The sequence below is a fragment of the Ammospiza nelsoni genome, chromosome 7 (assembly GCF_027579445.1).
Source record: "Ammospiza nelsoni isolate bAmmNel1 chromosome 7, bAmmNel1.pri, whole genome shotgun sequence".
Classification (NCBI taxonomy): Eukaryota; Metazoa; Chordata; class Aves; order Passeriformes; family Passerellidae; genus Ammospiza; species Ammospiza nelsoni.
The window spans coordinates 32,643,460-32,666,747 of NC_080639.1; the positions used below are offsets into that span (position 1 = coordinate 32,643,460).

The following is a 23,288-nucleotide window of genomic DNA, read 5'->3' on the forward strand; positions in this document are numbered from 1 at the left end:
ATTGCAAAGGTTTCACATTGTTGTCTCCTTATTGCAAGAGTTTCATACCTCCTCGATATTTCTCATAGGCAGCTCCTCCGAGCACTGACTCTTCCTTCTTCTCACAGCAGCCAAGGGACTCCAGTTCCCCTCAACCAACCCACTCTTTTATAACATTCTTCTTATTGGCTACAGCTGAGGCCTGTTAAAGTCAGGCCTGTTTCCAATCCCTAATAATTGGCTCAGCTGCAACTCCTTAGGGGTAAGATTACTTTCTATACTACTTTTATTTTCTTATATTCTCTCCCCCTACATGTAGACATGTAGACAAAACCCAAGACCAACTCCAATCTTGCAAACACTTACACATAAAACATTTTCTAGAAGACCTTCCTGACTTATCGTCCCTTTAGGATTTTGGATTATGTTTGACAGTCCCAGGTTTCTTCTTTTGCTCTAGAAAGCCTTTCCTTCCTGTAGATAATTCACAAGTCTGAGTTGAAACTTTATATTTTTACAAATTCCAGTTCCTTCTTTCTGCGTAGCATCTGGAGGGATTATCTGTGGACTGTGGACAGTGCCTCCACATAATTTCTATTCCTTATCAAATGTTTATTTAGGAGGAAGCCAGGAAAGTCTATTCTATTTGACCTATACCCAAATCCTTTATTTATCTGAATGGCTGTCCTGTAACACTAATGACTCTTGAGCAGTCTGTATTGCTAGCTGGCTTCTGCATGCAGTGATTCTTACTGATGGCTCTTAAATCAAAGAGAAGTTAAGACTGGGAGCTACAATAACAAAGAAAAGTCACCCAACAGTTGGGCAATCAAAGTAACATTCACAAAATGTGTGGAATATGTCAGCTGATGCACTCACAAGGATTTTTACATGCTGCCTCCATGCTGTGTTTGTGCTGGGAGCCCTTTCTGTCAACAGAGAAAAGAGAGACTCCCAGGGCTAGAGGAATATTTTGCACATTTTCCTTAGGATGGCATCAATCATGTCTTGGTTCCAGTGAGGAAGATCTTCAGTGCCAAGAGGCACTCCTGGGGTGACAGTGTCAGGTGTCACAACAGGCCTGGTGGCAGCAGGTTGGCATTTCCAGCTGCTCAAAGCATATGTTTTGTTAGCAGGAATAGCATGGTACAGAACAAAGATAGAAACTATTGTCAACAGGGGTGGGGATGAGGGGGAGAGAATTAGAGATTCAGAGAGCAAAGAGAAAAAAAGGCTTAACCAAAATATTTTCATGTTAACTTGACATAATTCATGCTTCAAAATTTATATAAAAGCATTCAGTTCACTGCAGAAAAAGGCAGTTTTGTATTTTTCCCAAACAGAAGAACTCTACTTAACTGGTGTGTGAAGTTATGACAATTTATTGATCATAAGTTTGTCCTGTTGTGCTTAAACCACCACTTGCAGAGAATGCAGGACCTCATAAACCTAGATGAAATAAACAGTTTGGGATCCCGTTTCCTGTTTTCCCTCTTCAGTTTTGGGATTTAGATCTGTAGGACAGTGAGCAGCCACTTCCCATGTCATTGTTGAATAGAAGCATATCCAGAATAAAGGAAGTTACCCAGATAAAGTCAGCATAACTGCATGCCCAAAGCAAATGATGAACAACACACACACTGTGCAGGGCCATCAGAAACCAGCACTGCAAGCAATGCAAACCTTAACTCTGAGGTAAATTGTGTGCTCTAAATTTAGATCAACTCCCTTGCACGTTTGTTTGTTTTATATTTTCCTTGCTTGACTTGCATTTATCAATACAGTGCTAAATTGCCAAACAGTCCCATTGCACTGTTAATATTTGCTTCTGCATTTCAATGACAGCTAAAATGCACTGAAGAAAAAATGCAATCCTCCATGAGTCAACACTGAGCTGGTGATGATGGAATATCCTGGAGCCAAATGCACCTAATGTTTTTGCAGAGAACAAGAGCTGAAGCCCTGCATTCTGGCCAGATTTCTGTCAGAATTTACATGTTTTACTTAGAAAACAAGATGTGGCATCTTCTGGATGCATAAATTACTGTATAATATTAATTTTCCTGCTGTATCCAGAGGTGATTGTTGGTACCTGTCGTAGCCCAGATCACAGCAATAGGTGAAACCCTCTGCCTTTTCTCTTACAAGCTATTTAAAATTGAATTTGTTGGTGTTTCTGTAAGGGAATGAACCATATAATGGTAAACCACAAGATCCTTTAAATGAGAAGTTGGATATTTTGAATGACGTGTATTGTGAATGAGGAGCAGGTGACAGAAGTGCCCTTGCTGTGGTGATGTGCTGCTAGGAATCCTTTGAACTGGGTCAAAAACCTGTCATTGGTTTACTCCAGGCTAACCCTCATCAGCTGAGCTCTGAAAAGAGGCAAAATTATTCTGTAATAGCTCAGCTGGGCACATGAGTGCAAGTCCTGACAGTGACAAAATGGCAAGCACAAGAAGCAAGCAAGGAGATAATTTTTGCTTTTTTTTCCCCAATGATAAGGATTAGTATTTCTATAAAGAGATTTTTTTCAGGAGACTGGGATTAAACCATCAACATTTTTAAAGAATATTCTCTGTTGGTTTAGTAGAGAAAAAAGAAGCATGAGCTCTGAACTGCAGTGTTTTGGTACCTGCATGTGACAACCATTTCCATATATCATCAACCTTGCAGATTTTTAAAAAAAATTTATGGATCATTCAGGATGTGAGATGCACTTTTGCAGAAGTTCTCTCTGTCTTGTCACTTTCAGCAATGAGCCACATTCAGAGAAAGAAATCTCAAGTTTTTTTTCTAGGGCAGTTGCATAGCAGCATCCAAAAGTGTGAACCTCTGTCAAAAGTTGAGCTGGAAAAGTACACTGCACAGAGGAGTTCCACTTAAAATATGGCGTGAGGAACTGAGTATGCTCTCAGATAGGAGCTTTGAATTGTATTTTGCAGCCATTAGCATCTATCTGGACAAGGTGGCAGTTTAAAAGTTGCACAGAGAAGAATGGGATTTGATTCAGCGTGCTGGGGATTGTGCCCCAAGACTGAGATTTGTTGAACCAAATGTTGTGCTTTGGGGTCACTGTGCTTCAGACAGAGGGAAGTCTGACAGGTATTTCAGGGTATGAGTTCAATGCAGTTGATATGTGATTATTGGGACCTGGGCTTAGTGTATGTGCTGGTTTACCAGGGAGATCAGACAGCAGGTGGTGCATTATTCACCAGTTCCAGATACGACTGTGTTATGAGTTTTGGTGCTGTACTTGTGCTTTAATTACCATGAATTAACATCAGTTAAAAGCACCAGAGCAGCCAGTGAAGACCTGTGGAAGTGCATTTGTTGCTCAGCAGTCTGGGTGCTGCAGCTCATGTGAGGAAGTTAGCAGGAATGCAGTGTACTGGTGAGGAGGCTCAGGTGTTGCACAGATTTTCTGTGTCTTGGACAAACAATTTATTCTCACTGTGCCCACTTTCTTCTCATGTTGCTTGCCAATTTGTAAAATACACTGCAAGCAGAGAAGTGCTTTCATCTGTTTATTTAGATAGAATGATTTGGAGCAGAGACCTTTTTCACTGTGTATCCTGGAAGCACTCCTGTAATCCTGTCTCTATCTTCCAAATAAGCAAACACTCACAATGCACTGCTCCAAGAGGATGGCATCACAGCAGGTAGCACTGTTTATGGCTGAATAAAAGATGCCAGCTTTCCACGTGCCACCTTTGTAATTCCATTAGAATTCATTATGGATGTTCAGGTTACATGGAAGATGCACTGCCCAGCTCACATAACCCAGCCTCTCATGCTGCCAGAAGAGAAGGAGCCAAGCAGTGAACAGTACAAGGGTCATGAAACTGTTTCACCCAAACTCCTAGGGAAATTAATAAGAAATAAACTTCACAAAAGGCTTGTGTTTATTTATATTATTTACTATCACAATAATCTTTCAAAGAAGAAAAGTATGATTCAAGAACAACTCACCAGAAGAATAGAAAGGGATCTCAAGGGTAAATAGGCTGCTTAGATTCCAGAAAGCAGAAAGAAGCCACAAGTTATCTGAGAGCTGTCTTTAATTATTTAGATTTCTAATGAAAAATAATTTACAAAGCCAACATGGGCTCTCTTAAGCAAATTGATTTCTTAAAACATTTAAAATCACTCGGACATTTCACTTTTGTCTGTTGCTTGTTCCTTTGATTCCTGCAGCACTTTCCCCTCTGCCTGTGCGGATCAGAGTGGCTGTCACTGCAGAACAGCAATCTCATTTTGTTTACTTTGTGTTTCAAAGGGAATCGAACAAGCCCAGGATTCACTTTCTCTAAACAAATACTGGCAAGACAAAGGTATCACAGCTCTTCTGGGGACAAGAGGTTTGCTGAGATGGGAAATGGTAAAGACTGGCAAGAAAAAAACAGTCAATGTGTTTTTATCTGAAAAAAAAGTTAATCCTTTTCACAGCCTCATTTTCTTTGCTTTTGAGATAGCTCTCCTTTTTCATTTAGGTTTTAGAGTTTTTAAGCTAAGGGAAGCAAGAAACCGAGATATTTCCTTTGTTCCCGTCAAGTAGCTTGAACGGTTCGAGAACAGAAACCGGTCGGAGAAGTGTGATTAGCGCAGCCAATTAAGGTGGATTTGCATATTCACAACGCAGCTATCGAGAAATAACTCTGCAGAGATAACTAAGAGGAGTGTGGCAGTGCCTGTGTGCCAGTCAGAGCGGCCTGGCACTGCGCTGTGTGGCACTCGAGCAGTGACCACGGGGTGATGCTGCACCAACAAGGAGGGAAGGGCTCTGGGCAGGCAGGAGCAGCTGGAACTGCAGGCTGGAAAGGGTTAATCTGCAGTCTGCCTACCCAAATGCAACAGCATCTGTCCAACGGGTTTGTTTTCCCAACATTCATTCCAGCCACGATTTTTTGCTACCTGACAGTTTTATCTCTTCAGGAGTTTGGGATGCCTTGCCCCTCACTGTCCATGGGCACGGTGGGAGGCAGACCAGTGGGTGAGCTTTGCAAGGTGCTCAAAGGCAGCTTCACTCAGTGGATGGATGGTAAAGCTCTGCTTTCTTCTGCCCCGAAAGGCTTTTCACCATGGTGGCATCCTAGGACCAGGCAAGAAAGCAAAACAGCCCTCCAGGAAACCTTGTACACTCTGTTGGATAACAAACTGGATCTGGCCATCACAACAGCTCTGCTATCTCTGAAGGTGAAAAATCACCTTTTGCACTACAGCAGCAACAATCTGTGCTCCATCTCAGCGCTAATTCTCAGTCATCTCTTACCAACTGCATCACTACAAACATTTGTGAGAGCATGGAGTGGCTGAGTGAGGGCACACAGAGCAGCTGCACCCCGAGCCCATGGGATCTGCATCCCCAGGAGGCTCAGCTCTCTCACCAAGGGGCTGTGCAGCATCCACGGGTGCTGATTTGGAAGGGACATACAGTGGGTTCTGTCCTCAATGCTCTTGCCTCCTCCTCCTCAGTAGCAGAAGTCACAGTGTGCAATTGCAACAAATTAAGTCAGGAGGGACTCCCTGGAGGATTCTCCCAGGTACAACTCCACATTCACCTTCAAAACTGCTATGGGAAAGGCAACAACACAGAAATTAACTCATGGTATTCACTGCTACAAGGAAATTTAATGAAATGCCTAAAGTGGGACCATTACAAAAATCCTGAGCTTTTAAGCTGGTATCACATGCAGTGGGGTAAAGACTGTGAGCTCTCAACCTCCATGCCACAAAGAGGCATTAAGCATATTTAGTTGTGGAGAAATGCCTCTCTCCAGGAAGATATATCTTTCTGTAATCACCCACAATAGGCATTTTACTCTGGAATACTCACTCCTGGTTTATCTAGTCCAGTAACCCATGGAGGATTTTTTTATTTTTAATGGTCTCCATCTATGATTATCCACAATTGTCTCTTTCCTTCCTAACCCCTTTGTAGCACCAGCTCTTTATTAGAAACTTAATAAACTTTGTGTATGTTCTAAAGATAATATTGAAAACATAAAATTGTGTTCTGCATTTTATAATTGGTGTGGAAAAAAAGGGGGAGATCTAATCCTATTGGGCCTTCTCTTTTGCTCTCTCTCTCTCTCTCTCCCTTTTCCCTTTTGATGGTAAGCAGCAAATTTTAATTAGCTTCATTTCCACAATTCAGTCATGCATATGTAATCTTTGTTCACACTTTTATAAAGTAAAATTAAGTGAAAGAAATGGGGTAATAATAGAAAGCTTGTCTGAGCAGAACAAATGTGAATTATCAAACGTAGGGAAAGATGACTGGGACTACACAGCTTGAAGTTCTGCCAGGTTTGAAGTGATTTTTCGGAAACAGAAGTGCATAAATAATGCACAGAAACAGGTGCTGATTATCCTGTTTGGGGCATCTTTCCGTTCATTGTGTACTTGGGCTGCTGAGGTGCAGTGATAACCACTGAATGTGAGGAGACTGTCTAATGACAATTTCCTAAGGTTTGTCTTTTATCATGAGCTGCAAGTGTCACATGAGCTTGTCTAGTTAATAAAAATCACTTTGTGAGCCCACTGCTCTTAGATTTGGCACTGGAGCAGATCACCGTACTGGCCCTCTCTCTATTACAGCTGCAAAAGCTCTACTGTCATTTTGCATTGTAATTTAAAGGTTTCCTAATCTATACACACCTCCTGTAATTAAATGTTTCCAGGGGTTACCTCGGGAGCATTCAGTGCTATGGTTTGAAACTAAAACTAAAGACCACATCAAATTCTTTCACCCCTGGGGTGAGACACAGGAGGGGGGAGAACATTTGCATCCCTGCCACTCCAGATTATTTGAAAGCATTGGCATGACTGGGATTACTGACTTGGTTATTTCTGTTACCTTACATGAGAAGATGGAAATTTGAAGGGAAAGAATCCACGTGTCTAAATCTAGAGCTCATCTTATTTTATCACTTCCAAGAAGCCTCTTTAGAGTCTGTCTAAGCAGGTATTTTAAGAACTACCAGTTCATCAGCAGCAGCTGAAAACCAGAACCTCCTGTTGATGTAAATCAGTCTGTGGCTGCACAGGCTCCATAACCAGCACTGCAGATGTGAGACCTTCGTTAAAGGAAATGTGCAGTAGTGAAGCATGTGGGCAGAAACACACACAGCAGTGAAATCTGGAGCCCAGGGAATGTTATCATGAGGAGATACTTTCTCTTCAGCACCATTCACACACTCAGCCTGACAACCAAACCACAGCTTTAGGACAAACACCTCTCACTGTGACAGGAAGTGACATTCAGATATGAGGGGCTTGCTTTTTTCTATTTTTTCCCTCTCTCGAAACCTGCTGTGCTGCCAGTGACTAAGGATGGCCAAGATTTTGGTTAATGGTTAACAGAGTAACATAACCACAGAGACTCTGACTTCCTCCTGCTGGGGCCAGGACCAAAAGCTGCTTTGCTTGCTGGGGAACAGACAAACGTGGAAAGCAGAGCAGCTCACACGGTGACGGGCTGGAGAACAGAGGCTTCACCTTGTGGAGAAAGGAGAAGGAAAATACAAAAAGAGCAAGAGGTGTTTGCTGTAAAGAAAGGTAAGGGCTGAAACACTTTCCTGTTTAACTTACTGACTCAGAGGCTGTTGCTCACAAACCAACAAAGCCCACAGGCGTGGCTGGTTGAGACACACTCGTTATACCTGACTGCTGGGACATGTGTGGCTCGGGGAGAGGGGCAAAGTGAGGAGAATCTGTTTGCTGTGAACTGGAAACTTGGAGAGGACAGGAGAGAACCTCCTCCACCCTGGGACTGCTCATGGCAGGAGAGACACCCTCTTCAGACTGTTCTCCTGTCATCGACCACAGCCACGTCCCGGAGTTTGAGGTGGCTCTGTGGGTCAAGATCACCTTGGCCTTGATCTACATCTGCATCTTCATCGCGGGCCTCTTGGGCAACAGCGTCACCATCAAAGTCACCAGGATCCTGCAGAAGAAAGGCTACCTGCAGAAGGAGGTCACCGACCACATGGTGAGCCTGGCCTGCTCCGACCTGCTGGTCATCCTGCTGGGCATGCCCGTGGAGTTCTTCAGTGCCATCTGGAGCCCCTTCTCCACCCCCAATGGCAACATTGCCTGCAAGCTGTACTACTTCCTCTTCGAGGCCTGCAGCTACGCCACGGTGCTGCACGTGGCCACGCTCAGCTTCGAGCGGTACGTGGCCATCTGCCACCCCTTCAGGTTCAAGGCCGTGTCCGGGCCCCGCACGGTGAAGCTGCTCATTGCCTTCGTCTGGGGGACATCTGTCATTGTGGCTCTGCCCCTGCTCTTTGCCATGGGCACGGAATATCCCCTGGAGGCCATCGAGGGCTACCAGAGAACGAGCTCCTGTGTCAAGCCCACTCCCAGGCACTACATCCCTGAGCTGAAGCACAACATGACCATCTGCACCTGCCTCTCCTCCAGGTGGTCGCTGTTCCAGGCCAGCATCTTCAGCGCCTTCGCTGTGTACATCGTCGTGCTGGGCTGTGTCACCTTCATGTGCCACAGCATGATGAAAGCCCTGATGATCCACAAGAAGGGCACTGTGGCAGTGAAGGGTGGAGTGAAGCACCAGGAGCAGTACCTGAGGAAAAGTGAGAGTTCAGAGGGCAAGAGCTCCAGGAGACAGATCACTTTATTCCTGGGTAAGAGCCATGTCCTACTCTGCCTCCCCTCCCTCCCTATCCCCTTTCCGCTTGGGAAGAAGCCTCCATTTATATCTCACCAGAAATATATCTCACCAAAATAAAAATCCCAGAAACCTCCATTTATATCTCACCAAGCTCTCCCAAAGGCTTTGAAAGTGGTACAAAATGAGGGATAATACTTTTGGTTGCACTGATACATGTCAAGAAGCCAGATGTTTCTGTGTGCTTTTGGTTCTTTTTGTCATTAGAACAAGCAGGAGGGAAAAGGAAGGAAAAATCCACTCACTGTCTGCTGTTTCTGTTGGATTTTATTACATGCAGCAATATGGGTGACAGGCTGTTGCAGCTTGACCTTTGGGGTAGCAATAGGCAACAGTTGCCTGGCTATAAAGTAGCTCTACTTTATATATGTTTTATATATTTATATATGTTGTAAATATATTTATATATTAATATTTTATATTTATATATATGTTTTTTACATATTTATATATTTTTATATATTTATATATGTTTTCCCACTAAATTACAAATATGAGTATATTTAGTAAGGCTGCTGAAGGGAGGGACGGCTGTCTTGCAAGATCTGAAGCTTGTCTCTCTCTGAAGGCATTTCCCTGTTAATTCAGGATGCTCCTAGGAGAGTTCTCAGCCTCAGCAGTTGTGGGTGTGTTGAATTTGACCATTAAGGAAGCTGGACTGGAGAGCTGATTTGGTCTCACAAATTGCGGTTGCTCTCTTTGAATTTTTTTTTCCTCTGGTTTTATTTGAAGGCCTGTAACCCTGAAATTATGTTTGATTCTGATCTCTCTCGCCACATTCATCAGACAAAAAACTAATGGAGCTGTCATTCCACCAGCTTGGAATCTTTCTGGGCAGTGATCCATGCAGCCTCCAAGTTTGCTGATAGTCTTATAGGCACCCTTAATCATGTCCTGCCTGCATTATTTTGAGTTCCTGTTTTGTTGGGTCCCTCATTATGGTGCTGGATGTAATAAATGAATGATCCAGGGTAGGAATGCACAGTACATCCAGTATTTCTATGTTGCTTTTTGATGCTCTGACTGATATGGCAGAGAGGGACTTGAAATTTGTGCATCTGTGCACTTCTACAACTTAAGTAGATTAGATTTTGTATTACATTTTTCCCCCTTTTTAATATTTTTTCCCCTGAGGATCCTCTTCTTCCTCATCTAGTCCTGCTTTTGCCATGGTCGCTGTCAGGTCATGAAATGAAGAAATCAACTCCTCTCACAAGGAGTGGAGAGGCCCCATCTGGGGTTTATTACAAGGGCTCTGTGTCCCTCGCTCCAGTGACAGTACAGATTTCTGGGGTTCAGGCTCAGCAGTGGAGCTAAACACACCTGTGGCACAAAGCAGAAAAAGGGATCTGCTCTGGAAGGGCTGCCTGGGGGATCCTTAGGTATGTGTGGCTCTCCCTCCCATCAAAGCCAAACCTGAGATCCAAATCCTGGCTGGGCTGAGAGAGGAAGGTAAATTGCCATGGCTTTTCCTCCCCTTCTTGATTATTCTTCCTGGTACCCTAGCATGGAATAGGAGATGCAAAAGTGCTGAATAAATGAAAACAACTTGCCCTTTTTGATAAGGGAATTTGCCCCCCTGTGTATCTGACACTCCCACTGTACTCTCAGCTTTCTGGAGGCAGGAGATACTTGTGTGAATTCCCCAAAATTATTTCAGACTCTTAATACAAGCCTTGCTAATTTACTTGGCTTGGGGAATAAATTAATAAACTGAGGAGCAAGAAACTCTGGCTTGCCTTTCTGAGAACAATGTAAAGCAATTTAATTTGGAGATTTCATAACAGTGATGCTTTAGGGCAGTTTTAACCCAGAAGAAATGAACATATAAATTGTTTACAAATTGCTGAATTTAAATATTGTGATTTAGAAGTCCTCTTTGTTTTTCATTTAACAGATGGGTCAAATTAAAACCAATACTTGCACATTCACGGCATATTTCACTTTTAATGTGAAATGTAAATGACAGCGTATAGCATCGTGTCTTTGTACATCTAACAGCAATAAAAACAATTTAGCATTTTCTTCTGGTTGTTAAAAGTGATAAGTTCTATAAAACAGAGATTAAAATCATAAATCTGACTATGAGAAAAAGCTAAGTAACGGATGACACCAGGAGGAAATAATGCTTTTTTAGTGTCATGTTATTGTGTGGCACTCGACAACATTCATGGAAATTAATTGGAAATGTTGAAAGATTACTTGCCATAGATGGTACTGATGCTTGCAGGCAGGGTGACACCACTGCAGAAACTGGGTAGCTGAAATAAGTCTGAAAACACTTGGCTGATGGCACTTTCATGAAAGGCAAGCTTTTAACAGTATTTAAAACCTCTTAATATGCCTGACCCACCCTGACAGGAACCAATTCAGTCTTTGTGGCTACTTGATCCTGCCTTTCTCCTATGGCCATGAAGGCAGTGACCACCTAAATGGTGACAAGGTGCCACTGGGACCTCTTGCTGCTCCAACACCTGAGCTGAGGCCCCTGCACTGTAACAGAGAGCTCTCACAAAGGGTGGGTTTGGAGGGCATATATCTTATAATTATAAATATAATAATATTTATAATTATTATAAGTGGTTTGTAGCAAACACAGAAAGGGAATGTAAAGGAAGGATTCCGTAAAAGAGAGCTCCAACTAGTGCAATAATTATAAATATTACAAAAAGAATGCTTCCATAGCTGAAAGTAAGTTAAGAATCTTTAGGAAAGTAAGTTAGGAATCTTTGGGAAGGGTTGGCACTGGGAGAGGGCAGCAGTATGTGAGGAGCCTCCACAGGAGCTGCTGGAGGGAAAGCACCAGCAGCTGTTCCTGCTCCCTGGCCATGGCCACACCAACCTGTGACTATCCAGAAGCACATTTGTACAAAACAGCTGAGTGGTTTGTCATCACTGGGCCTGACTCTACAACAAAGTGAGTTCTGATGGGCCCAGCTGAAAAAGGGCTCAGTTCTAAAGCTTCTGTGATGTTTCCCTTGGCAGTTTCAGTTTGAGCTTCTGCTAAGAGCCTTGATCATTTTGCATAAAGCAGCCTCAAGCCTACCACAGTGCAGACATTGAAATAAGGGTCCATTTGTGCTGCAACATCCTCCTTCTTCGTGCTCTACATTTCCAGTTGGCCCTTTGAAGCGGGTCTCCTCTGTTTCCACAGATCCACCCAGTGAGGCTGCTGGGCATGGTGGGTGCTTTGCCAGTTGACATCTGGGCAGCATTTTCCTGTCTCCTGTCCATGATGAAACATCTGTCTTTCCTGAGATGTTCCATCCAGAAAAGAGAAATACCCGAGTGATCTGGCTGCTATGGAAGTGTTGGTGGAGGTGCATTGAAGCCCTGCTGTAGCTGCAGGAGCCAGAGCTGATGCAGGACCTGCCCAGCTGGAGATCCTGTTGGTACCACCCAGCACCATCAGCTCTCCTGGCACATGTGAGGCAGGAAATTCCCACTGCTCTCTCTTTCCCACCTCTACAGAACTGCAACTCTTCTGCTTTGGGACCATCTGATGTAGGATGAATTTTGCTTGGACAGCAGAAATCCTGCAGCTCTTTTAATAAGCAGGCAAGGGACTTTGTTATAACCTCCAGCAGTGCCTTCATCTGAGAAAGGCAGTGTAGTGGAGGTTTAAATTTTCTTTTTGTGTGGTGTAACATTTAAGCGTGTCAAATACACTAAGTGTCAACCTGAAGGCAGTGGCAGGGTGGTTTCCTGGGATGTGGTATGGTACAGACAGCTTCAGGGCAGGTCTGCTTTACAGGGCAGGAGCAGCCAGAGGCTTTACTGACACTGGTGAGTGCCATGGAATGAAAGAGAGTCCCTGTCTCTAAGTGAAAAAACAAAACAACAAACCAAAACCAAAAAGAAAATGGGCAGAAGGGAATGGCTGGAAAAGCTAGGCAGGAGGAAGTCAGACCTGACCAAAGCCATGCCACTTTTCTGGTGGCTGTTGTTAAAGCAATGCCAGCTATTCTATACCAGCACCAAAGCCTCTGTGAACACCATGACCAGCTTTACTGAGCCATTAGCTAAATCCAGATAAAACCTTGACTCACAGCTTCAAAGCATCTCTTAGAACTTCAGATGGAGCACCATTTTCTTGCCATGTACTGCTGCTGGCAGCTTAATGCTCTGCTCAGAATAAAGGTATTATGTGTAGGAATAGCCTCTCCAAAGATCACTGAAGTGTATTTTGTCAGGCACTTGGCAAATTTCAGGAGGCAAATTACTTCAGAGTACTTCAGGTAGTTGTGAAAAATGCATGGTTGTCATCTAGGTATGACTCAGGCACAGTGTAATTTGACAACAGACTTCTGTTACAGGAAAATTAGATACTTCTTCATAGGTTGAAATTTGGCTGGGCTTTCCCCTACTGAAAAAGCTAAAGGTTAGGGATAGAACAAAAATGAAAAGAATAAGCTAATTGATGAGATTCCAGAACACAACTCCAGCCCATGTTCTTTAAACTCAGCTTCATTGACTCCTCTTGGTTCAATTCTTTAATCATTCCATCGAGCTGCCTTTCTTCAGGCACCTTGCTGCAGACATGTCTGAAGATGAGTACACTGTAGGCTGGATTTGATTTTAATCTCTCTGTGTTTTATATGGTGATTCCATCCATAGGTTTTCCTGAGCAGGGCTTTGAATTCCACAAGACAAGCAGGAGGCTCAGTGCACTGAAATGGGTGGACACTCAGACCAACAGACCAGGGTCTGGCCACTCTGGTGTATGGGGCATCCATCCTCTGTAACTAGTAAGTTTTTTCTTCCAGGTCCTGCTTCTTGGAAAAGTGATAAAAGCAAATTATTTTCCTGCTGGTGTTGGGAAAAAATTGTCTTCCTCTTCTCTGCAAAAGCATTAACCTGGTGTCAGTGGCAAAACCAATCAGTGCTGCTGAATGCTGGTAGCACAAAACTGAAGCTCAGCTATTCAACAGGTGACAATGGAAAGGCTGCATTGAGGGATGATGGCCTCTCAGGGCAATTGTGTACAAATAATCTCCTCTGAAGAGCAGGGGAACTTCTGTCAGTTTAAAAAAAACCCCACAGTAAAACAGACTCAATGGAAACTTCCAAAATCCAGACATCTCTATGTTCAGGTTTCCCACACAGCAATTTAAAAAGGAACATGGGGAGAGCCCAGCATAATTTTCCTCCCTATTGTACAGAAAGCAATTTATCTACTCCCGCTTTTAACTGGACTCATGTAATAAAAGATTGTGCTTTCAGCATAAGTGGACACTCTTATGTTCCTCCTACACTGAGGGATGGCAAAACAACACCAAGAGAAATAGAATCGAAGAAAAGGGACTAATTGAGGCCAGCACCCCCAAGGTGTTTAAGATTTTTGTAGTTTTAATGGAAAAATCAATGTGTGATTACACTTTGCATTAGAGTACTTAAAAATTGCTTCAGCATGAAAAGCCTGCAACTTTGAAAACAACCTCACCCTGCAAATACTGCAGAGGAGCAGATTCAGCTCCTCTGCAGTATGTGAATGGAATGGAATTGTGTGAATGGAATTCACATAATTCCCCATATATGATACCTTGGCAGAGAGGGTCTCTGGGGACACCTGAGAGCCAGTTTTCCATGAGGGCAATGAGAGCTTTACTGGTGCTTTGGTAGAGTTGTGGCCATGCTTCTGTTTTCACCTGATGCCTCCAAGGAAGCTGGGGTTTCACCTGGTCTGCAGCTGGGATTTCACCTGGTCTGCAGGGACTTACAGCTTTTGATTCTTTATGCTTCAGCATCTGTGCTGCCCAGAGAAAAAGTGCCCAGCTACGATTCCTGAATCACTTTTGCCCTATAATCACAGCTGCCCAAAGTCTTTAAGCCTCATTAGGACCATCACCCATGTTGGCCTTAATATTATTAATCTCTCTCTCTTTCTCTTACAAGCTGTATTTAATAAACCTAGTGGCCCTTGGTTCTTCTGGCACCCCTAGGTAAATGCTAAGAGAAGGAATTAGGGAAGTTCAGGCAATATCCTTCACTGTGCAACCTGAGCCAAGAAACAGGCAGGACAGGCTGTGTCACCTCAGCTTCTGAAAAACACACTCTGTATCATGGCAATCTCCCCAAGACATGTTTTCTTACAAGCAGAAGCCTTGGGAAATGTCTTTTTTCTTCAGAGTGGATAAGAAAGCAGGAAGATTTATTTGTCTCAAAGTGGAGAAACACAGATGTTGCTACAGGTATGAAGTGGATTGACTTGTACTGCCCTTATTGTTTGGTCAAGAGAATATTGCCTTAAGCAATAATTTCCCAGTATTTCTCTGTTTTCTTGCTCTCTCTTCTGAGCCATCTCAAATGTAGATTGCTCTTGCAATTCCCCAGTTTCAGAAGGTAGGAGTGATTTGTGTGAAGTTCACAGATAATTTATTGGAATCTTCACCTGTGAAAGCTAAATACATTATCTAATCCTCTGTTGTTTCATATTCAAATTATACCACAGTTCCTGTAATTAAATCTTTTGTTTTCCTATCTGATGCTGGGGCCATTATCTTTTAACAATGATTGCAAGCCTGTGAATTTTAATGGGGGAGAACTTTAATATCTGTGCATTTATTAGTGAAGCTTTCAATTTTGTTATTTATTATTATAACAACACAGAGTGTCACACTGGGTGCACCCTCAGTACATCTGCAGGTGACACCAAGCTGAGTGGTGTGGTTGACACACCTGAAAGACAGGATATTACAGCGACCTGAGTGGGCCGCTGCTGGTGAGAGAGAGATGGTGAATCTTGTATCTTGATCAGAAGGCTTGATTTATTAATATATGATATAATACATTATAGTTATACTAAAAAGAATATAGAGAGAGGTTTGCAGAGCAGCTAGCTAAGCTAAGAAGAGATAGAAAAAAACCCACAACAAAGTTGTGGCCAAGGACTCAGTCCCCTGGCTTGAACTGATGATTGGCCCTTAATTATAAACATAGAAAATGAGCCAATCAAGGTGAATCCTATTGCATTCCACAGCAGCTGATAATAATTGTTTACCTTCTCTTCGGGGGCCCCTGGCCTCCCGAAGATGCAGAAATCCAAAAGGAAGGATTTCTGTGGAGAAATGTCTGCGACAACAGGATGCCTTCCAGAGGGACCTGGACAAGTGTCCAAGGCCAGGTTAGGGCTTGGAAGGTGGCCCTTTCCATGACAGGGGGTCAAAGCAAGATGAACTTCACAGCCCCTTCCAACCCAAACCATTCCATGGTTCTGTGATTATCCTACATAACTTCTTGGTTTGCTGGAGGCAACATTTCTATAAGAAACTGAGAAGTGACCAGTATCTTAAAGACTTCTTCCCTTTCATTGTATCAGGTTCCTAAACCACTGAAGATAAACAGAGAAGGTTTCAAATTCTATTTGGCAAAATGTGCTGTAGCAGTTTTCCAGCCTTTTTTTGAGGGTATCATAAGCTTTTACTGCTTAGGTGAGAAAGCAGTTATCCTTCTGATCTCTGCTGTTCATGGATGAGTAATATCAAGGCCAGAATATTATGGATTAAATGAGTCTGCCAAGAACCTTTTAATCTTATGAATTGTGACTTTCAAGGAAAGGTGAAACTGAGAAAGAGGTCTGGTGCTGTGATGAGCTAACTTTTCCTTGTTTCATTTTAAGCTGTCTGTAAGCTTCTCATTGTTGCATTAATTCCCTCTTAAAAGCACACAGCATTTTTGTCCAATTTTGATCAATTTTTAGAATAAGGAATTTAAGTTGAAATGCAGATATGAGGTTTGAGTTGGGGATACATCAGCAGGTGTATGTTACAGAAGCATGCAGGGAGGGTTTTGTGAGTGCTCAGAAAGCACTTGAAAACCACCTGCAAACAGGGGCACATGTGTAACAATTACCAGGAAACTAAACTTTAATCATCACTATAAAAACAACAGGGGTTCATTAGAGAAGATAACATTTCTTAGCCATCCATCCTTGTCCTCGGTGTAAATGGCTTTCTTTTCCCATGTTTGATGAGGCAGCATCTGCTCAAATCTCTAGCTGAACCTTGCAAAAGAGCTCAGCCCCTTTTAGAGGGTAGCATAAATATTTTGTCCTTGTTCATGCAGTATTTCTGCAAATCCACCTTGATTTGCTCCTCTATATATTATTGCCAGCTTGTTTTTTGTTCAGTGTAATGTTTGTCTTACACAGCTAAATGAGCAGCCACCTCATGCCCAGACTGTTCGTGGTATGTCTGGTATGGTGCTGCTGAAGGTGATTTTGATTTGAAGAAATATTAGAAGGCTTTCTTGATAGCTCCCTCATAACCAAACCCCTGGGGTTCAGTATATACCTGTGCCTTCTATTAGATTGCTGTAACTGCAATTGTTATAGTCCTTTTACCATAAGGCACAAAATTTAAATTGTGAAGCTCGCTGTTGTGGGAGCCAGATGTAAAAATGAGATCCTAAAAGAGGCTAAATATAACCTTGAAGGATAGTGCTGACAAGAACAAGATATAATCTCCACTCCAGAAACTCCTGATACTGCTGCCTGCCAAGACCTTGGTGTGAATAGAACAGGAAAATCTCTTGTTCCTTCTCCTGCAGACCTCTATGTGGGATCAGCACAGAGAGAAATTAATGGGTAGTCCTAGGTCTGTCCCAGTGTGTTTGCTTTCAGTATGGAACTTTCTGTATATGCAAAACCAGGCATGCAATCTGTCTGCCTTCAGCCAGGAACAGGAACATGAGATTTTTAAGATGGTAGAACAAAAATTTTGGGTAGACAAGAGAAAAAAAAGGGATTGAAATGCTCTCCTTCAAATTCTGCTTGCTCTTTGCTGCATCCTTCTGCCCCTAAAATGTAGACTTTTTAAGAAAAAAAAGATGTTAATTTCTGGGTGTGTTACTTACCTTTGTTGTGTGTACACCAAAATGTGTTTTGTTTGAAAAGTTCCAGTATTGCTGGAGCTTATAATTCCTGATGTTATAATTCCTGTGCCCCACATTGTCTCTCTCTCTCTCTCTCCAACAAAGACAACTTTTGAGCTCCCTGAGTTTGAAAAGAAAGCTGACATTTGTCCCATAAAGGCACTAAGAATGAAGGTCCTCACCAGATGAACCTCTTAGTAATACTTAAAGATTTCTACAGAAGAGAGTTCTTGAATCTGCTCAGAGTGAACCAAAAATCAGAATAAAACTTTTAAGGTAGCTAAAGGTTGCAGCACGTCAGCAGCAGAGCACACAGATATTCAAACACAACTTGTGAACACAACTAACATGTCAGGCTTTAACCATGAGATAAGAACCAGCCTTGTGTGCTGAAGGTCAAACAGAAGTCAAAAGCAAGCATGCTGGTGCTTGCCCTTGTCCTTCAGACAGGGAAATTGCTAAAAGCTGTCTGACTTTCTGCCACAGTATTACTCAACAGACCCTTCTGATTGCTTGAAAGAAATGCTTGTCTAAAATGGGTGAAATGGGTTGTGTTACAGGTGTTCATAAGATGGTGTTTAAGGGCTTGTTTTGTCTTGAAAGCCAAAATACCTAAACCTGAGTGCTAGTAATGGCATCAGCTTCTGCCAAAGTGTGTGAAAGCATGTATTGGCGTTTCCAGACATACACAAACTTTTGAAGTCTTGGATGATGATTCTAGAGGAGTAACTTAGCTAGTGAAGTTTAATGGTTTAGAATAGATTTATTTTTAAACTTGAACTTTCAAAAAAATGCCTTGTGTAACTACCTGTATTGACATTGGAAGAAAAAAAGACTGCCAAGGTGGCTGGAGAATGGGGAGACAGATCTTTAACAAAAGCTAAAAAGAGGTTGCATTTTTTAACGTAGCAAACAGAAGGATACAGCTGGCTTTGAGTTATCTGTAAGAACAGGGGGGCAGTGAGTGAAAGGAAAGAGGAAGATATGGTTTGTACCCTGGTTTGAAAGCCTTGCAAAAGGGATTGAGAAACAGCTGTATGCAGAGTGACTCTGGGCACAATCAGCCTGATCTCACTGTGCAGTGGGTGAAGCCTGGCACGTTAAACATGTTCAGACACTGCCCAAGGAGCCCAGCCTGTTTAACTCAGGTTATGTCAAGCAGTTTGCAATTGCCTGCAGCTGCAGAGCAAGAACATTCCCTCCAGTCTGCACACCTTCCTCTCCAGCTCAGAGACTGGAGTCTGAAAGTTGTAGTACCCTTGATTAAGTCCCCATTTAAAGAGCTTTAAATCCATGCTGACTATAGATTTGCTATAAAAATAACCGACTAAAAAACAGTAATAGAAGAGCAAAATGAGAAAATTCTTCTGAAACTGCCGGTCTGGTGGGCACAAAGGGCCATCCCCCCTCAGCTGGAGCAGTGTCTGTGCCTGTGCAGGTTTGTGACTGTATTCCTCTTCCTGCCTTCAGTGCTTCCCTTGTGCCCTTTTTCACAAATTTTCCCCCACCTGGTGTACTTGGAGGCAGCCTTGGGAACTCGTTTAAAGTTAATGTCTGGAGACTGAAGCTTTCCATTGGCTGGATTCCCTTCCCTTTCCCTGCCTCCTGCTCATATACACATCCGCTGAATTCTAAAAAGCTTTTTGATAGCAACTTGGAATTTAAATGTCCCCTTTCTATTTGTCTCCTGGTCCAAGCCAACATCTGAATGCATTCTTTTCTATTACTAAGAACATATTGACAATTTAGGAAACATTGTCCTACAGTGCAAACACTCTGATATTACAAAACACTGCCATGTTCTCTGCATTGAACTAAATGAGAGCATTGGCACAAGAACTAATAGGTCTGTAGGGGCCATGAATGAGTACAGACAGAAATGAGAAAATTTCTAATCATGAGAAGGACATGGCCAGGGACAGTTTTCCAAGCAGAGAGTGGGACTAACTCATTCAGTTTCTGGGGTACAGAATGTGATCATTTCTGCAAGTCTGTGGTGTGGTTGCCTGTGCTGGGAGTGGAGACATGTCTCTGGCCATAAAGCCAAGGACCCTGCTGGTTTGGAAGGTCTCCGTTCTCGGCCTTTTGTCTCTGCCGGTCAGGCGTAGAATGGCCTTGGGACAACCGGCGCTACAAAGGACGAGTGCACTCTTCAGATTTTTCGGTCTTCAATATTGCTTATTATTTCTTATCTACAAAGTTGTCTCCCAGCCTGACAGAGGTCTGACCAGCAAGACAGCCATGGGCACACTGACCTCCCACTGGGCGGTCGTCTATTTTGATACTAAAAACTACGTATAAGATATTCCAATACCTTTTACCCTTATTAACAAGTGCACATTTAATGTGAACCAATCCCAAAGTGCCAGCATCACCACCAAAGATGGATGACAAGAAGAAGAGAGAAGGATAAGACACGCCTTAATTCCTCCATCTTGTCTCCTAAAAACCCCCTGTACCAAAATCCCAAAACCTGTGTTTTCACCCTGTGAATAATCAATTCCTTCACCACTTATCCCCAAGTGATCCTCTTGTCCTCATACAGGTGGCACATCCCATGCAGGGTCAAAATCCAACCACCAAGCACTTCTGGCAACTCCAGGATTTCAGAGCCCCCCAGGGGTTACCTCAGCAACTCTGGATATCAGGAGTGATGTGCTGAGTTCCCACAGGAAGGAAAAGGTTGGAATGGAAAAGTCATGTTTGGTGCTCCTTGGTGTGGCCTGTGTGGCTCTGTATCCTCCTTTGGGAGACTGCTGAACTTGCAAGGTCCAGCAAGCCTAAGCAAGCTGAACATTTCAGATACCTTTCAGAAACCTTTTGCCAAAAGGAAGCTTTGAGAAAGGTGTCCTGGGACCACACAAGTTGCCCTTGGTGCACATCCAGATCTCTGCCTGGAGGTGAAGGAACCATTCCCTGCATGTTCTGGTCTCTGAATCAGGGGTAACACATCCCTGTGCTGCTGCTCCTCTTGCTGCCCAGCTCCCTCTGCCAGGCTGCCCTGGTGCCCTCCTCCAAGCCCACGTGGCTGTCAGCCCTCCTGTGCCTGACACAGTGCCTGTACCACTCAGAACCCTCCTCTGAGCCCCTATCTCCACGAGAGAATTGCTTTAACCTCATCAAATGGAGGTGAAATTTGAAATGACTTAATGTTTATTTGCTGACAGGCAGAAGTGTCCTCTAAATTGACTGCCATAGCTAGAACACAATGCTGTAGGACAAACTCACAACCTCTTCCTGGCCTTCAGTGAAACAATGTTAACTTTGGGAAGTGGGGATATAATTTTGGCCCCCGTGGATATTATGGATAGTGTTCTCATTTTGAAGTTTTACACAATGAAGCTATATTTGATATTTGCATAATTCAAATGGATGAAATCCTCAAACAGGCACAGAAGACTTGATTTCATTAACTTGGGATGCAGCCATCCCCATCTTTCATGCAAATGGAAAATACCTTTCCTGTAAGTATGCTTTAAAGATTCATTTCTTTCTCTAATCAAGTGGTGAAATCCTACCCGTGGCAACCAGAATTGATTTCTTTTCCCTCCAGACTCGATATCATAGACCTTATTTGGGTTAAGTTCTGTCATGGAATTGAGGGTTAACCCTTCTGTGTGCTGCCAATCAGCTCCATGTGTTCCTGTTTGCTGCTCTGGCATGCTGGAAATGCACGTGGTGCAGCTGTCCTGCAGATGTAGCCACCAGCTCAGGGCAGCTCTGCCTCTTGTCAGCAAGGATCTATTTCCACTGAATCCCTGACCTTGAGAGCTCCTTTTTAAATTTCCTCCTGGGCCTTGAATGCTGTAATTGATTACGGTTGTTTTGGTTTTAGTCTTTAACAATCAAGGTGAAGAATTGCTCCTGAATTTGTTAAGATGTCGGGAGGAAGGCAGCTTGCCCACCACCCTGCATGGCCAGTGCCACAGCGGGCTCCTGCAAGCCTTCCATGAAACACTGATGTTTCTGCTTGGGAATGGAATCCAGACAGGAATGCTCTGCTCTTGGGGTACCTGACAGCTCCACTGCATTAATTCCATTTAATAGGCATCAGTGAAAATTAAAGGTATTTGATGTTGGTCCAAGTAATCTTAGGGAATAGTCCTTCTCATTATGTAGCCTGAGCCCCTGCTGGGACTCCTGTCATGGCAGTGCTTAGGAGAATTTCCCTCTCTCCTTACTACTGAATTGCCTGTATTTCTTTGTATGCTATTTTCTGGTTCACCTTCTTGGTAGTAAAGCTCTGCATTTTATTTTCTGTCGTTCAGATACATCACTTTTCACTTGAATTGTCTTATATTACTTGAAACTGATAGCCTGACCCCTTGGCCACTGTGTTTCATCCATAGAAGGATGCTCTGCTACATTCTAATGAAGAACTGCCTTAAAAATAACAAAAAACCCCCAAAAAATGAAACCAAATGAACCAACCAAAACATAGCACCCCTCCAACCCCCCAAATTAAGAACCACAAAGACAAGAGGAAAATATGTATTTTTCTGTGATGTCTCCTGATGCTTCATTTCCTCATTCCCTTTGTCTTAGAACACAAAGCAGTCATTGGGAAGGGGTATTTTCCTCACTCTGAAAGTGAATTTATGGTGTGATCCTTGCCTCTCCTGCCCGTTAGCCTGTCCTGCAGTTGGTCAGAACTGAATGGCTCAAGAGAAGCCAAGATGACCTGAGTTTTCCTTCTTGCATTGAAGGAATATTTTACTCTCTGATTGGCACTGATCAGCAAACTCTTCCTTAAATGTACACATGTTGTGGTTTTTGACCTTGGCATGCCTCAGGGTTCATGTGGCCATAAAATGTGACTTTTTTTGATACCAGGGAGTGCTGAAATCGTCTGTGTCTTCAGATACCCCAGATGTGTGTATACAAACATATTTACATTATATATTACATATTTACATTATTTGACTAATTAGGAGCCATTCTCACCAATTCTCTTGCCATGTCTCAGAGCACTCACTGAGCAGCAGGGAGGGGTTTTGGCTTGTTTGGTTCAGTCTTTAAGCAGAATCAGACACCTTTTGGGAAAAGATCTGTCCAGAAAAAGCCCCAAGAGCCTGGAGAGTGGGGCAGACACCACGCTGGGCAGTGTTCACTGGAGAGCACCACACTGAACTCAGTGGGGCTAAAAGCATTTCAGACTTTGGGTGACAAAAATCTTGCTGACTGAACTCTACTGAACTCTGCTTTCAAGTCATTTCAGGTCGGGAATAATTGCCATCTTTACATCATGATTTTCAAATTCTTTATCCCTTGAAGCAGCACTGAAAAATCCAAGTGTCCCTAGGGTTCAAATCTTTATTTAATTTTCCTACTATGTTAATGTATCGATGGTTCTGATCATTTTTTGCTCAATGTGGTTTTGAGGAGAAAATTCAGAGGCATGAAAAAATCTGTTTAAAGTGAAACATCATGCTTTTGATCCAAAGACTGATGTTCTATGGGAGGAACAGAAACAAAAGTCTCATGATAACCCTTCTGCTTTCCTGAAATAGAAAACCTGCCTAGTTAATGAATATAAATGAATGTACATTCACTTCCTTTTTTTTGAGGTTACTAAAGCTGATTAGCATTAGGGTACCACAATTTATTCAAAGCAGTTGAGTAATTATTCTGCTTTCTATCCTATGAACATGCAACTTATTTGTTACTAAAAGTTTGGGGGCTTTTTGAGCATATCCTTGAAATAACATTGAGGACATATCTTTGTCATCATCTGAGTTTTAAATGA

The 23,288-nt window shown here is 42.9% G+C and overlaps 1 protein-coding gene across 1 annotated transcript in view; it reads left to right on the plus strand.

Moving 5' to 3' along the window:
* Positions 1–7,759: 7,759 nt before the first annotated feature.
* GPR39 (G protein-coupled receptor 39) overlaps positions 7,760–23,288 on the plus strand; it is a 75,468-nt gene continuing 59,939 nt past the window's right edge. Inside the window, exon 1 of the mRNA XM_059476464.1 lies at positions 7,760–8,627. Coding sequence (XP_059332447.1) covers positions 7,760–8,627 — 868 coding nt within the window. The remainder of the gene's footprint in view (positions 8,628–23,288) is intronic.